This window comes from Cyprinodon tularosa, unplaced genomic scaffold, assembly GCF_016077235.1.
Source record: "Cyprinodon tularosa strain WSP-4 unplaced genomic scaffold, ASM1607723v1 ctg927, whole genome shotgun sequence".
NCBI classification, from domain to species: Eukaryota; Metazoa; Chordata; class Actinopteri; order Cyprinodontiformes; family Cyprinodontidae; genus Cyprinodon; species Cyprinodon tularosa.
The window spans coordinates 378,062-392,500 of record NW_024039704.1 but is presented as its reverse complement, the minus strand read 5'-3'; the positions used below and the strand labels follow the sequence as shown (position 1 = coordinate 392,500).

Below are 14,439 nucleotides of genomic sequence, written 5' to 3'. Positions count from 1 at the left end.
GGGGGCCCGGGCCCCTTTCCCCCCGGGGGGGGGGGGGCCCCCCGGGGCCCCGGGGGGGGGTTTTTTTTTTTTGGGGGGTTTTCCGGGGGGGGTTTTGGGCCGGGGGGGGGGGCCCCCCCGGGGGGGGGTTGGGGGGGGGGGGTTTTGGGGGGTTGGGGGGGGGGTTTTGGGGGGGGGGGGGGGGGCCCCCCCCCTTTTCCCTTTGGGGGGCCCGGGGCGGGGCCCCCCCCGGGGGGCCCCCGGGCCCCCCGGGGGCCCCGGGGGGGGGGGGGGCTTTTTTTTTTTTGGGGGGGGGGGGTTTTTTTGGGGGGCCCCCCCCTTGGTTTTTTTTTCCCCCCCGGGGGTTTGGGGTTTTCCCCCCGGGGGGGTTTCTTGCTCTGGGGGGTGGCCTCTCCCCTCTCCACAACCACTATTTAGCTTTTTTTTTTATGGTTTTTTAAAAAAATTTTCAGCACCAAATTTTACCCTCACAAACAACTCCCGGTTTCTAGGGTTTTTAGGTTCTTAGAGATTCATTCCAAACAAAAAACCCCCCCATTCATATCTTAGGTAAAACAGAGGGACTTTTCAGACTTAATAATATTACTTTTGTGATTGTTTCAAAGGGTGTTTGCTTTTTTTGTATAAACTCGTACCTTTTTTTTTTGGTTGTGCCCGTTCTTTTTTCTTTTTTTTTTTTTTTTTTTTTTCCCTACATTAAGGTGTTGAAGTAGATTTAAAAATTTTTGTCATTGTCTCCTTTTATTCCCCTTTCTTTCATTTTTTTGTACTGTTTTTTTCTTTTTCTTTTTTCCTTTTTTCTTTGTTTTTTTTGCTCTACTTTTTTTTTGCAGTGTCCATTTTGAAAAATGTAAAACTCCCTGATAATTTAATTAAAACAATTTATATACATTTAAACAAGTGGGGGCGGTATTTGGGAAAATTTCGTTTCCGCTAAACTTGTGAAAGTAAAATTGTTTTGGGGTCCTTTTTTGGGATCAAGACAATTATTTTAATTTCCAACCCTTTCCCCGAAAAGGACACTGTAAAAAAAAAAAAAAAAAAAAAAAAAGAAACAAAAACTCAATAAACAAAGGATGTTAAAAGGTAGAATTAGGAGAAGGGTCCCTTACCTGATGAGTTAATGCTAAATGCTGTATGATGTATTCAAATATAAGCTTATAATTAAAGACAGACCCTTCACTAGAAAAGGAATGTTGTCCATCTGGATTTCTGTCAAAAAAATATTGACCTCTCTTGTTTTTCTCTCAAAGAAAACGTCTTGAATGATCTAAGCAAGAAACGATGTGGATGGGATGATATGTTTCCTGAATCAGCTGCCAAAGAAGGGGACAAACTGGTTACAGGAAGTCCAGCTTATTAGAAACGTCAACTTGATGAGGTGTTTGAAACCGACAGAGAAATGGTCACAGTTGCATCATTATTGTGACACAGCTGAGCATCAATATGCGGCTGTCACTTATCTAATATCACAAAAAGAAAACACCCCAAAAAACGGTGCTCTGCTACTAGAAAAGGGCAAAATGCTTCCTTTCAAACATGTCACAATAACCTGCATCAAGATCATTGCTGCCACAAAGTCAAGCTGAAAGACTGTTGGGGAAAGTTAAAATATATTGAATATAAGACCTGAAGATCCACATAACTTCACATCACTACTAGTGGAGCTACTTTCAGAGTTTAAGCAACACTGCTTACGTCTCCCTTGGAGGTTAAAGAGCGGATGTGTTCTTTAAAAACCCTTGGAGGGAGTAAGGGCCTCCCTTATTTTGCTGGAACGTGAAAGTAAATGGCCTGTTACCTCACATTATGTCCATAAAGTTGCTAAAAGGGATCGTGAGGTCACAAAAGCTGTTGGAGTAAATCTGTTACAGATGAGAAAGGAGTACAATCCAGCGAGAACTTTTCCTCCTGGGCTCCTTTGCCAAGGTCTGTTTAGTTCGTTTGATTCAGGAAGTGGCTTTGCTGCTGACGCCTGAAGAGGAAACCACTAACTAATGTCAAGACGTATTTCAATTTTCAAAAACAAGGGCAGTAGCTGAAGGTTTAAGAAACTAGGGGCAGGACTTGTAAAGGAATACAGATGCATGTCATGTAATGGCTGATGAAGCGTTAGAAACCAAAACCAACAAGCCCACCCACATCTCTCGCAATTGTCTTGAACAGGCTGATCGGCTGGACAATATGCTGCTATTCGGGGCAGAATAACTCGGATACAAACCTTATACTTGTTCAACTCATTGCCTTGAACTGGATTAAGGACTGAAAGCTGATACTAGAATGTAGTGTTGTTGTCAAGAAACAAGACACCACACCAACCGAGATCAAGGAGTACTGAGACGAGGCAAAGACCATTAGAGGCAGAGACCAACACCTTATATCAGGCATCCCCAAACTCGGTCCTCAAGGGCCGCTGTCCTGCAGGTTTTAGAGGTTTCCCTGCTTTAAAACAGCTGATTATAATGATTGCAGTAGAGCAAAAGCCTGTTAATTAGCTTTCAATTAAAATCAGCTGTGCTGGAGCAAGGAAACCTCTAAAACCTGCAGGACAGGGGGCCTTGAGGACCGAGTTTGGGGATGCCTGCCTTATATGGTCTTGGTCTCTAATGATCTTGGCCTCGTCTTTGTCTGGAAGACTGTATCCTGAGAGTCGATAGTCATCTAAAGGCATATGAATCAACAAACAGAAATGTAGGACATAATCAGATGCTATCTAAGGTAGAAAGGAGTACTGGATTACCCGTCCTAGTTAGCCAGTCAAATACATTTTGTCTGAGTGTCTCATTTGGCAGACAATAAATACTGAGGCCATTTCCTGTATATCCAATATCCAGATGTCTTCCCTTCTGACTGGATGTATGGAAGAATTATCCTGCCATAATGCAAGAGCACATGATTTCAATTTCAGAAAAGAATTTCATCTTCTTGCACTCAAAACTTATATTACTCACACTCAAAACATGCGCTCTCTCTCAAATATTTTCTCTTCTCTCAAATCTTTGTTTCTTCTCTCAGATTTAAAGCTACAGTGTGTAATTTTCAGCGACATCTAACGTCCAGACTGCAGACCGCAGCAACATGAACATCTCCCCCCCACCGCTTCTCCCCCCCAACAGTACGGCGAGCGTTACGGGACAAAATGTCTTCCACGACGTCGGAATCACCTACCTTCTCAAGTGATGAGGTTTGTTTACATAGATAATTTTACAGATAGTATTTCATTAGTCTGTGTAGGGTATAGATTTCATGTAGACTTTAGATAATAAATATACCCGTTATTTTTTCTACGTCGTTGTGACGTTTTGGTGAGCTGCTTTGCATGGTGATATAAACAGACGAAGGAATTGTAGTCATTAGTTTAACAGCGAGATTGTGTTCGCTAGAAGAATATATATTCCCCGTTTACAGAGTCCAAGTCTTGTTTGTGGCACGGGGGTTACAAGGCGAGGAAGAGGGAGAGGAAGAGGGCGAGGGCGTGCAGCTAGGGCCAGGCGAGAGAGGGGTGCCAGCGGGGTGACTAGAGCAGAGGAGGAAAGGCTTGAAGATCTCCAAAGGAGCCGGAGAGAAGTAACCGAGGTATATATCCAGAAAATTATTTTACAGAAAATTACTGAATCATTACCTGTGAAACGTCAGGGACGTTGCTGAATAAGTATACTGGAGAGTAACAGCATCATCACGCAGCATGTTATTGTTTTAGACAGGTCTGAGCATCCTGTACTCCAAAAACTGCAGTGATATTAGACAATTGTGTGTGTAGGATTAATTACCTGTCCAAGAGAAAACTGGCAACTTGAGCGTCACTTTGAAAACCTTTTTCCTCCATCAGTGACTTCCATCGTGTAAATGCCGTGCCAATGTTGATCCGTGTTTTTTGCCGTTTCTTCTCACGCTTGCGTTTATTCTCGTCGTGTTTCCGCTTCTTAGATGACGGGGGTTCGGTGTCCGCCGCTTTTCGTTGTGATACAGAGTAGGCATGATCCTCCATTCGTCTGATGTTTGGCCACACAGTGCCAAACAGTTTGCAAAGTCACTCACGCCTGCCGCCTTGTTCACCTTTCTTGTTACTGAGGCGCAGTATACCTGCTTCTTCTTCTTCTTTGGTTTCAGGCAGACTAAACGCTTCTCAGGCATAATACTGCCATCTACTGTTCAGTACCGTCTCAGTTAATCTCTCTCAACTTGCCGTAGTTATTTTCGAGCGTAATGGGAGATCTCGCAATCGCTAGTTTGTTGCCTCTGCGCTTGCCGTAGCGCAAAGATGTCTGCCCCCATGGCTGCGGGACCCGCTCCTATGTAATTATAAATAACGAATTCTAAGGCAACGCAAATATTATGGTTAAAAGGCTGAGCTCATAGGTGATGATAAATAACATAGTTATGTATAATATGTTAAATTTCTGACTTTATATCCCTGTAATTATTACACACTGTAGCTTTAATGCTTCTTGCACAGATATTTTCTCCTCTCGCTTGCCTCCTTCTCTTTTTGCACAAACCGCGCTCTGCTCGGGTCTCAAATACGCTCGCAAACCCGTAGGCCCTGCTTGCGGATTTTTTCTGCTCTCTCTCGGATTGCAGTTGGATTGTCGCCTAGCAACCTTTCCAGCCAATAGAACGACAGCCTTGGAACGGGTGCGCTTGTTTAACCCTACTGAGTGTGCCTGTGCTACTACGCCACTTATAAGAGCGTCAGCTGAAACTGCCATTTACGTTCAGTACTTATGGATAACCCAAAAAATTCTGAATTAAGTAATTTAAACGATTAGTGGTTTGTTATGTACAAAAGCAAAGACCCGACATATTAAATTATTATCTTGAAATACTTTGTTAGTATTGTTTTCAAAATGTAGGGGAAAAAATATTTTTTTTTACAAAAAGTTAAAATGTTGGATAGGTATTTCCAATTATTATTATGGTGTTATGTGTCCAGTCAGCTTTCTTATTGACGTGAACACCCAGGTATTTGAAACTCTCCACAGTTTCTATGTCCTGCCCCTGAATGTTCACATGGGGGTTGTCTCCTGAAGTCGATCACCATCGCCTTTGTCTAACTGGGGTTTAAACACAGGTGTTTTTTCTCACAACAGTCCACAAAGTCCATGATGACTGACCGGTACTCCAGCTCATTCCCCTCAGACACACAGCCCACAAGGTGAAGGTGTAGAGGGTGAAGAGAAATGGAGACAGGACGGTGGCCTGGAGGCCCCAGTGCTGCAGACTGCCACCTCTGACTGATAGCCTTGCAGCCACAGGGCTGTCAGTCAGAGAAAATCCTGACTTTGATTTTCTTATTGAAGTCAGGAGAAAAAGATTTCTCTCCCAGGGTCAAGTCATCCACACCTCCTAAAATTAACCATCTCACTGTTAACTAAATATAAAATTTGAGGTCTGATTAAACATGATAATAAAATTTAAATAAATAAATACCAATTTTAATATCATAATACAGTACTTATTATTTATTAACCTGCTGATATAGCCAACAAACCGCATAGTTAGTCCAATGAAAAGCTCATTTGAGGTGAAAACAGCGCTGGCTTTCAGAAGACATAAGTCTCCTTTCCCTGTAATGTCCTACTTGAGCTGCGATTGGACTCCTCTTTCGGACCAATTGTCCACTCATACAACATTTTAAAACATCCATAACTCACTGACTGGTTAAAACGTAAAGATTTGCCATTATACTAACAAAGTATTTCAAGATAATAATTTAATATGTCTGTTCTTTGCTTTTGTACATAACAAACCACTAATTGTTTAAAATTACTTAATTCAGAATTTTTTGGGTTATCCATAAGTACTGAACTTTGCTGAATCGAGCCACAAAACAACTGTAAATAGCAGTTTCAGCTGACGCTCTTATAAGTGGCGTAGTAGCACAGGCACACTCAGTAGGGTTAAACAAGCGCACCCTTTCCAAGGCTGTCGTTCTATTGGCTGCAAAGGTTGCTAGGCGACGATCCAACTGCAATCCGAGAGAGAGCAGAAAAAATCCGCAAGCAGGGCCTACGGGTTTGCGAGCGTATTTGAGACCCGAGCAGAGCGCGGTTTGTGCAAAAAGAGAAGGAGGCAAGCGAGAGGAGAAAATATCTGTGCAAGAAGCATTAAATCTGAGAGAAGAAACAAAGATTTGAGAGAAGAGAAAATATTTGAGAGAGAGCGCATGTTTTGAGTGTGAGTATTATAAGTTTTGAGTGCAAGAAGATGAAATTCTTTTCTCAAATTGAAATTATGTTCTCTTGCATTATGGCAGGATAATTCTCCCTTACTTACATTCTAGCTCTATTCTGCAGCTCTGCAGAATCTGTTAGTTAAATCTCTAACGTTATGCTCTCTCAGATTTTTCTCATAGTAGCTTCGCCTCGTCTGTTCCTGTTTGGCTGTGACTCCATCCTGGAGAGAAATATCAGCTGTGCTGCTGCCATCAATACCTTTCCTGTTTCTTTGACTTTAACTGGCTGGATGTGCTCTCTTCATCCTCTGACAAGGGAGCTGGCTCAGAGCTCGTCTGCCTGGCTGTGTGTTTCCTGGACGGGGACGCCTTTTATAGTTGCTTTTTGTATCTCTGCTTCTGTCTCCTTGAACCCCAGTCGGCCTCAGCAGATGGCCGCTCACACTGAGCCTGGTTCTGATGGAGGTTTCTTCCTGTTAAAAGTTAGTTTTTCCTCTCCACTGTCGCTACAAGCAGGCTTAGTGTGAGGGATTGCATTCGATTCAATGAGTCGATGCAAACAACTGGTTTTTCTTAGTTAGAAAACTTTTAATTAATTTGACTGCATGATCTGGTCAATTGTAAAGTGCCTTGAGATGACATGCGTTGTGAATTGGCGCTCTAGAAATAAACTGAAAGATGCCAAAATCTAAACCAAATGAAGGCGACACTATAGAAGAAAAAAAAACAGGGAATGTGTGTGTGTGTGTGTGTGGGTGGCCATGTCTTTAATACCTGGTGGGGACAATTTCCTAGGAATATGCTACATTTTGGGGACTCATAGGTACTTGTGGGGACCAACAACTGGTCCCCATAAGGAAAGTTTCTCTTCTTGGGGTGGGGGTTAGGTATAGGACTAAGGTGTGAATTGAGTTTAGGTTAGGTTTAGGGATAGGTATGTGTCGGTAATGGTTAGGGTTAGGGCAAGGGTCACGGTTAGGCCATATAAATTAGTGGGAAATGAATGGAAGTCAATGGAAGGTCCCCACAAGGATGTTGTAACACAACATGGGTGTGTGTGTGTGTGTGTGTGTGTGTGTGTGTGTGTGTGTGTGTGTGTGTGTGTGTGTGTGTGTGTGTGTGTGTGTGTGTAGGAATGGGGGTTACAGTAAAAGGGCATCCGGTGGAACAGGGAGCCACCAGGTGAACCTGAGTCCTTAGACTTAGACTAAGAAAAACTATTGTAATCTTGTATACACAGAATGTATACAAAACCAAATTTTCATGCGTACAGCTTTTCAATAGTGAATGAGCAGCTTATAACAGTGAAAATGAACACTGCCATATAAATAGTGAAGTGATCAGAATGTAAACAATGTAGGAGAAAAGGAAAACCAGTTATGTGCAAAAGGCATTGATATGGAAAGGTTCAGTGCAGTGCAAAAAGAAAGAAATATGATGCAAAATGCAGTAGAACATTGAGTTGCATTCTATTTAAAAGGGATAATGAAAAAAATCAGCCATGTTGGTAGTGCAAATATGACGGTTTCAAGTGTGATGCAGAGACTTGTTAAGAGGTTCAACAGTTCAACAGTCTGATGGTGGCGAGGAAAAAGCTGTAGCAGAACCTGCTGCTCCTGCAGCGAATGCTGTGAAGCTTCTTCCTAGAGGGCAGCAGGGAGAACAGTCCATGGTGGCTGACTTGACTCCCGACACATCGTCAGTCCTGTGCTCTGCCTCACTGGCCTGTCTAATATACCCGTTGAGTGATGAGAAACCCCCTAAAAAGATGGCTCTAAGAGGCAATTTTCTGTTCATTTATTCAACCCAGAACCAGAACAATTTCCTGACCACCAACTTAAATCATCTGTTTCCTGCTGTTTGGTTGTGTGCATTATGTCAGGGTAAGATTGCATCGACACATCCAGCTCTGAGGCGAATGTCACCAGCCTGTCAGTACTTTCCAAATGGAAATGGAAAACATGGGGTTGCTGTTTGTCTAAGGAGTAACTGTACGCTCTCATATCGCTCCTCATGTATCTGTATGTTATAGTTGACATTTCACTGCTGTGGTGTAAAGGTGGCTTTCTGGTATTCTGTCATCTGGAAGAGATTTTCTTTCAAATTATATAGATTATTTGCAGAAACTTGGTCTCTGTGTAGCAGCTGAGCTGCAAGGACTATGCTCCCCTGAAAGGCCCCAGTATGGCATTGTCCAACAAGCTGTGGTCCAACAGTCAGGTGATTGAGGTTCATCAATCCCAGCTTATCATGGGAAAGCTCTGATGGTGTTTAGTAAATAAAATGAAAAAGCAGAACAATGGGCTGGACTAATCCTAACATAACTGCAGCTCAGCAGGAAGCAGATCCTGTCCTGGCCTCCAAGTTGGGCCTGGTAGGAGAACTTGAGCATTTCCAAATGATTCGGATGATAAATCCAGGTTCCTGTGTATTTATTAATCAATTCTTATTCAAAAGTCGACTGAACCGTCTCTGTAACGTGACAGAAGATGACATGTTGGGAGTTGGAGCTCTAGAAATAAACCAAATTGACATGATTTCCAACTTTTCATGACTGCAGATAATCAATGTTACAGTAAGTTTATATCCAGTTAACAATGAAATAGTGATTATGAAGCCTGGATGCAAATTCTGGCTGGCTGGCTGGCTGGCTGGCTGGATGGATAAATTGATGATAGATGGATGGATGGATGGATGAATAGAATAATGATGGATGGATGGATAAATTGATGATAGATGGATGGAAGGATGGATCATGGATGGATGGACGGTTGGATAAATTGATGATGGATGGATGGATGAATAGAATAATAATGGATGGATGAATTGATGATGGATGGATGGATGGATGGATGGATGGATGGAAGATTGATGGATGGATGGATGGATGGATGGATGGATGGATGGAAGATTGATGGATGGATGGATGAATGAAGGGACGGATGATTGATTGATGGGTGGATGATGGATGGACAATGGATGATGGGTGGATGGAGGATGAATGGTGGATGAATGATGGATGGATGATAGATGAATGGACGGTGGATGAATGGATGATGGATGAATGAAGGATACATGATGGATGAATGGTGGATGAATGGATGATGGATGGTTGGATGGATGGATGATGGATGGAAGAATGAGTGGATGGATGGGTGGATGGATGGATGATGGATGGAAGAATGAGTGGATGGATGGGTGGATGGATGGAGGATGAATGATGGATGGATGGATGGGTGGATGGATGGTGGATGGAAGGATGGATGGATGGATGATGGATAAATGAACGATTAATCCTGGATGATGGATGGATGGATGGATTGCGGATGAATGGACAGATGAATGATGAATGGATGATGGATGGAAGGATGGGTGGATGGATGGAGGATGAATGATGGATGGATGGATGGATGGATGGATGGATGGATGGACAGATGAATGATGAATGGATGATGGATGGAAGGATGGGTGGATGGATGGAGGGATGGAGGATGAATGATGGATGGATGGATGGATGGATGGACAGATGAATGATGAATGGATGGAAGGATTGACGATGGATGAATGGATGATGGATAAATGAAGGATGAATGATGGATGAATGGTGGATGGATGGATGGATCATGAGTGGATGATGTTGTATGGATGGATAGATAGATGGATGGGTGGTCAGTAGGTTAATATTTAAGTTTTCATGTTTAAAACATAAAGTCTAAACATTTCTTTCATTTCTGAGGTTGCCATGGAAACCCTTATAACACAATCCAATTACTGTAAAGATAAAGGAAAATTGGAGAGATGGATTCGGACAGACTTCCAACCTTTAGGCAGGAACGTGACGACATTTCCTTCCTAGCAGATCTGCAGACTTGCCTCTTTGTTCAAACACCAACCAATAGCTTAGAAACAGAAACCGTTGCATTAAAACCTGCAGGTCTTCTGGTCAGGTTGGATTCACGGACTTTAAAAAGTACATTCCTGAATGGGTTTAATGTTTTTTTAGTTAAATCCATCAGAGCTGGTTGTTGTCAGAATCTAACAGACTTTCACAACTAAGTTGAAAAGACAAATTATACATTTCACCCTATGCTGAAAAACATTATCTGCACGTTTTCCCAGACATTCAACACTAGAAAGTCAAACTGGACGAGGGAACAGAGGTGGACAGGACGCCCCTTTTGATTTAAAGGTGCTACACATCTGCTCCCCGCAGGTGTTCATATGACAACTTAATCTGGGTTTAATTCATTCCATGAGAAAAAATTTGCTCTCCGAAAAATCCAACCATGCTTCCATATGTGTGTCCATGTTCAAAGAGCATCTGAAGAAGCGAAATCCAGGAGTGATTCCCATCTAAGCGGACTGCATGTGACAGCAGGGGGGAACCGATCCCAAACCTAGATAGAAATCAGCAGCTTACTGTATAAGAAAAATAAATTACTTCAGTGCTCCTGTTTTCCATTTGGTTGGTTTGTTTCACCCCCCAAAACCAACTCCACCTATACTCAACTCCACCCTGAACTTCATGAGGTTGTAGATATCTAGGAAGACCCTCTGGGCCTCATTCATCCACAGTAACACAGGAAGAACCTATGAAGTGGATCTAGACTGCTGATGAGATCCTGCAGCACTGCAGGTATTCAGCTGCTGGAGAAGAAGCAGCAGAGAGAAGCTCAGCATAAAGAGACCAGAACCTCCACATCAGGTCTGAGCCAAGGATCCTGATTTGTGGGATCCAGCTGCAAATCCCTGCTAGAGATAAGAACCTCCAATCCCTCAAAAGGCGCCTCCCTACGCCGGGGTTTCCCACTCCACTGGCTTTTACCCTCCCTTCCCTTTTTATCCACTCGTAACGGTAAAAACAGATATTAACACTGTTTGTAAAGTGCCTTGAGATGACGTGTTGTAAATCAATTGAATTGGTTTTCAAAACTGTCAATAATTAAACATGGCTCGGAGTACAATACTTACCTGTAACGCTATCAATAGTAAAGAAAATTGTTGTCTGCATACAGTACTATGGTTCATTTAGGTTTATTTTTCCCATTAAAACAATAAAACCTCAGATGACCTTAAAATGTTATATTTGGTTTTGAACCATCATCTGCATGGCGCTCCATGCTGAGATTGAAAAATGAGAGTTTTCCATGTTTATTAAATTATACTTAAATATGAATTTAATTATTTGTTATTTTTTATTGGAAACCGTGCCGAGTATTGAATATTTTCCAGGGTATTGATATGGAGGTAGAACTTTTAGCACTGTGATGCAGATGGGTACAAAATTCAGGGCTTTTATTGGCACCAACCCCATTCCATAGGGACCACCAAGTACCTGTAAAATCCACCGGTTCCTAAATGCATCATGGTGACAAAGAGGAAGCGGTCGATTTTCCATGGTGGACATGAACGCAGCATTGCAAGCTCTGGAGCTTGATGATGTCAGAACCTGCAGCAGTAAACTAGAGCCATGGAGACTGGATCATCTCAATAGCTCTGCAGTAAATAAAGCTATCATGGCTGTTAGAACTCGCTCTGCTCCAGATGTGATGCAGATGTTCGAGGCCAGTGGCGGAATAACTTCAAATCTAAGGAATTATCTGGTTACTTGATAAACACACCTGAACGGCAGCCTGGTAGAACTTCTGAGAAAGCTCCCTCAACTCTCTATCTTCTGCCGTGATGCCCCCTGCTGTCGGCGTTGTGTACTGCTCCAGTTTATCCAGCTGCAACACCTGCAATTTTTTTATTACAAAAATAAGATGACTGGGTCACAGACTGAAGACATGTTTATATTTTTAATTCCCAAAATTCAAAACTTACCTTTCACAGACAGAGTTATACCAAGATGCGTTCAAAAAGCATGTTAAACAGAGCTTAAAGGAATAGTACACCCAAAACATGATTAGCCTTCATTTTCTACTCACCCCCATGCTGAACAACACTCTGGAGTACTTTTTTGATATCTCAAATGCATCTGGAGATAGGAGGCTTCTTGCTGTCTGCTGACATTCAAATAATGGAGGTCTATGGCGCCCGAGGCAGAAAGGTCCATAAAAGTCCACAAAAAACGTGTCAATATTCCTCCATACTGCTCGTCCAATGTATTCCAAGTGTCCTGAGTGGGTAGCGTCCAGAATTTACTCGAAACGAAGTCATTTAGAATGTTTTTAGAGCATAAACAGTAGTGTATAGGAAAATGAAGGCTAATCATGTTTTGGGTGTACTATTCCTTTAATTTGAACGCTCTGTAACATGAGGGACATCTCTGACTTCAGAAACGTGTTTTCCCTCAGAGGTGAGCTCAAAGTGACAGTTGTGTTTGTATCTCACACTGATCTCTGCCTTTAATAGTGATTTGTTACTGTGAGCGTCTCTTTGCTATAAACTTAATATCACCTAAATGCATCTCCATCAAAAGCTCACCTCACAGTCAGGACTGTGAAGAAGTCTTTGACCTGGAATGTGTTGTTTTCTCTTTATAGGATAAAAGTCCTCTAAGGATAAGCAGGGCTGTTTGATTCAATCCAGCGAATCAGAGCAGCCCTAATTAAAAATCGAAATAAAATGATCCTGAATGCCACAACCTTTGTGGGAGAACTTAAAAAACATTTTTTTACCGACAACAAAGTGAAGAGAGGAGGGACATTCTAGCGCCTTTTGGAGCTACGCAGCCGAGCCAACCTTTGAAGCTCACCAAGGTTGGACATTAGCCGAGGATTATGAGATTATTTACAGATTTGATTCAATCCCAGTGTAAGTTTAATGACTGATGATTTTCCTAAAGCTGGTGAGTCATAACATCACACTCTGGATTGGAGCTGTTTTTTAGAAACTTGATGGTTTGAAGGTTTTTCATAGGAATGGTTTAATCTCCAGGTTTGTGGTTAATAATTCAAAATCAATCTTGATAGTGTCTACATGGGCCTCCTGTTAAAAGGGACTCATGATCCTCTGTCCACAGACTCAGCACTGAATGTTTCTCTCTAAACTTGAATTGAAGTTTTTTTCCTTCATCTCCTTAACGTCTAAAATAATAATAATGTTTATGTTTTTAAAGAGTCTTCTTGGATTAACAGAGCGATCCTGTGAGCTACCTCTCTTCCCTGTTTGTCTGAAAGGGAGAGGATCTCCATAGCAACCACTGACTCAGCAGTTTTCACTTAGCTGCTTCTTCTTTCTACGTAAAGATAGATCATCATTATATGAAGAACCATTCAACCCGTTCATCAGTTTTCTACTCCTGCTCATGAGCTTTGGGTTCTCTGGGATCGTTTGATTCGTCTGAGGAACGCCATGAGGCTGCATGGACCTCATTCCCTCCTAACTACGACCTGGCGGCAGCGCGAACCTGGCAGCCCCTCTAACATTGGCTCAATTGAGCCGTGATCCCCACGCAGGCTCAATTTACACCCCGCTCCAGATCTCGTTTTGGGTTTTGTTCTCCTTTAAAGAATGCTATGTGGCCTGTTTGCAGCACATGTTTGGCATTTACAAGATGTTACAAGGCTTGAAATTGTGGTCAGAGAGGATTTCTTTATGAAACTTCCTGCGAATGTTCTTCTTGGCAGGGAAGGTGTTTCTAACAGCCAGGGATCAAAGAATGCAAACAGGGACGGAACCGCAGGGCAGCTGAAGCCCACTCTGTGGTCAGCAACGTTTCATTGTCTAATTGTCTGTGGCATTTAAGGACCCGCTTTCTGCTTACAGCTTTGATTAAGCAATAAAGCTGTGGCCTATCATCAGCTCTGGGTCTAATTTGAGAGAAAGCAGTTCTCCTTATTTTGAGCAGAACAGTTTTAGCTACGTTTCATTTAAAGCTGCAGACAGAAGCTCAGACATCCTGGAGAAATTGCTTTGCTCTGCAGGTCCTGGATGCTGCTCTGATTTCAGTGGATTGCTGATTAACAGCCTTCAGCTGAACTGCAATCACCTGACTCCAGTTTGCTAACATAAAAAGTAAATTTTTATTGAAATTAAAAAGGTAAGATAAATTACATGCAGAATTAGGTCATTAACGGCTCCATTATCTCACTTCAAAAGCATAATATCCAGTGATGTTATTCCAAGGGCAGAAATCCTCCTGAAGGCAGGTGATTTACATTCTCAAATGAAGGGTAATTTTATTGATTTTAGGAAATGTTTATATTTTGATCAGTTTTTGGAGAGCAGAGCAAACATTACAGCCTGTGACACCAACGACCACCATCAATACATATCAGTAATTGTTTAGATTCCTTTATACATTTTTCCCCTAAAAAAAA

At 42.3% G+C, this 14,439-nt stretch overlaps 1 protein-coding gene across 1 annotated transcript in view; it reads right to left on the bottom strand.

The window, feature by feature from the left end:
- The window catches only part of lonp2 (lon peptidase 2, peroxisomal), a 67,409-nt gene that overhangs the window by 47,702 nt on the left and 5,268 nt on the right, over window positions 1–14,439 (bottom strand). The window contains exon 3 of the mRNA XM_038274720.1: window positions 11,797–11,910. Within this exon, the coding sequence (XP_038130648.1) occupies window positions 11,797–11,910 (114 nt within the window). The remainder of the gene's footprint in view (window positions 1–11,796; window positions 11,911–14,439) is intronic.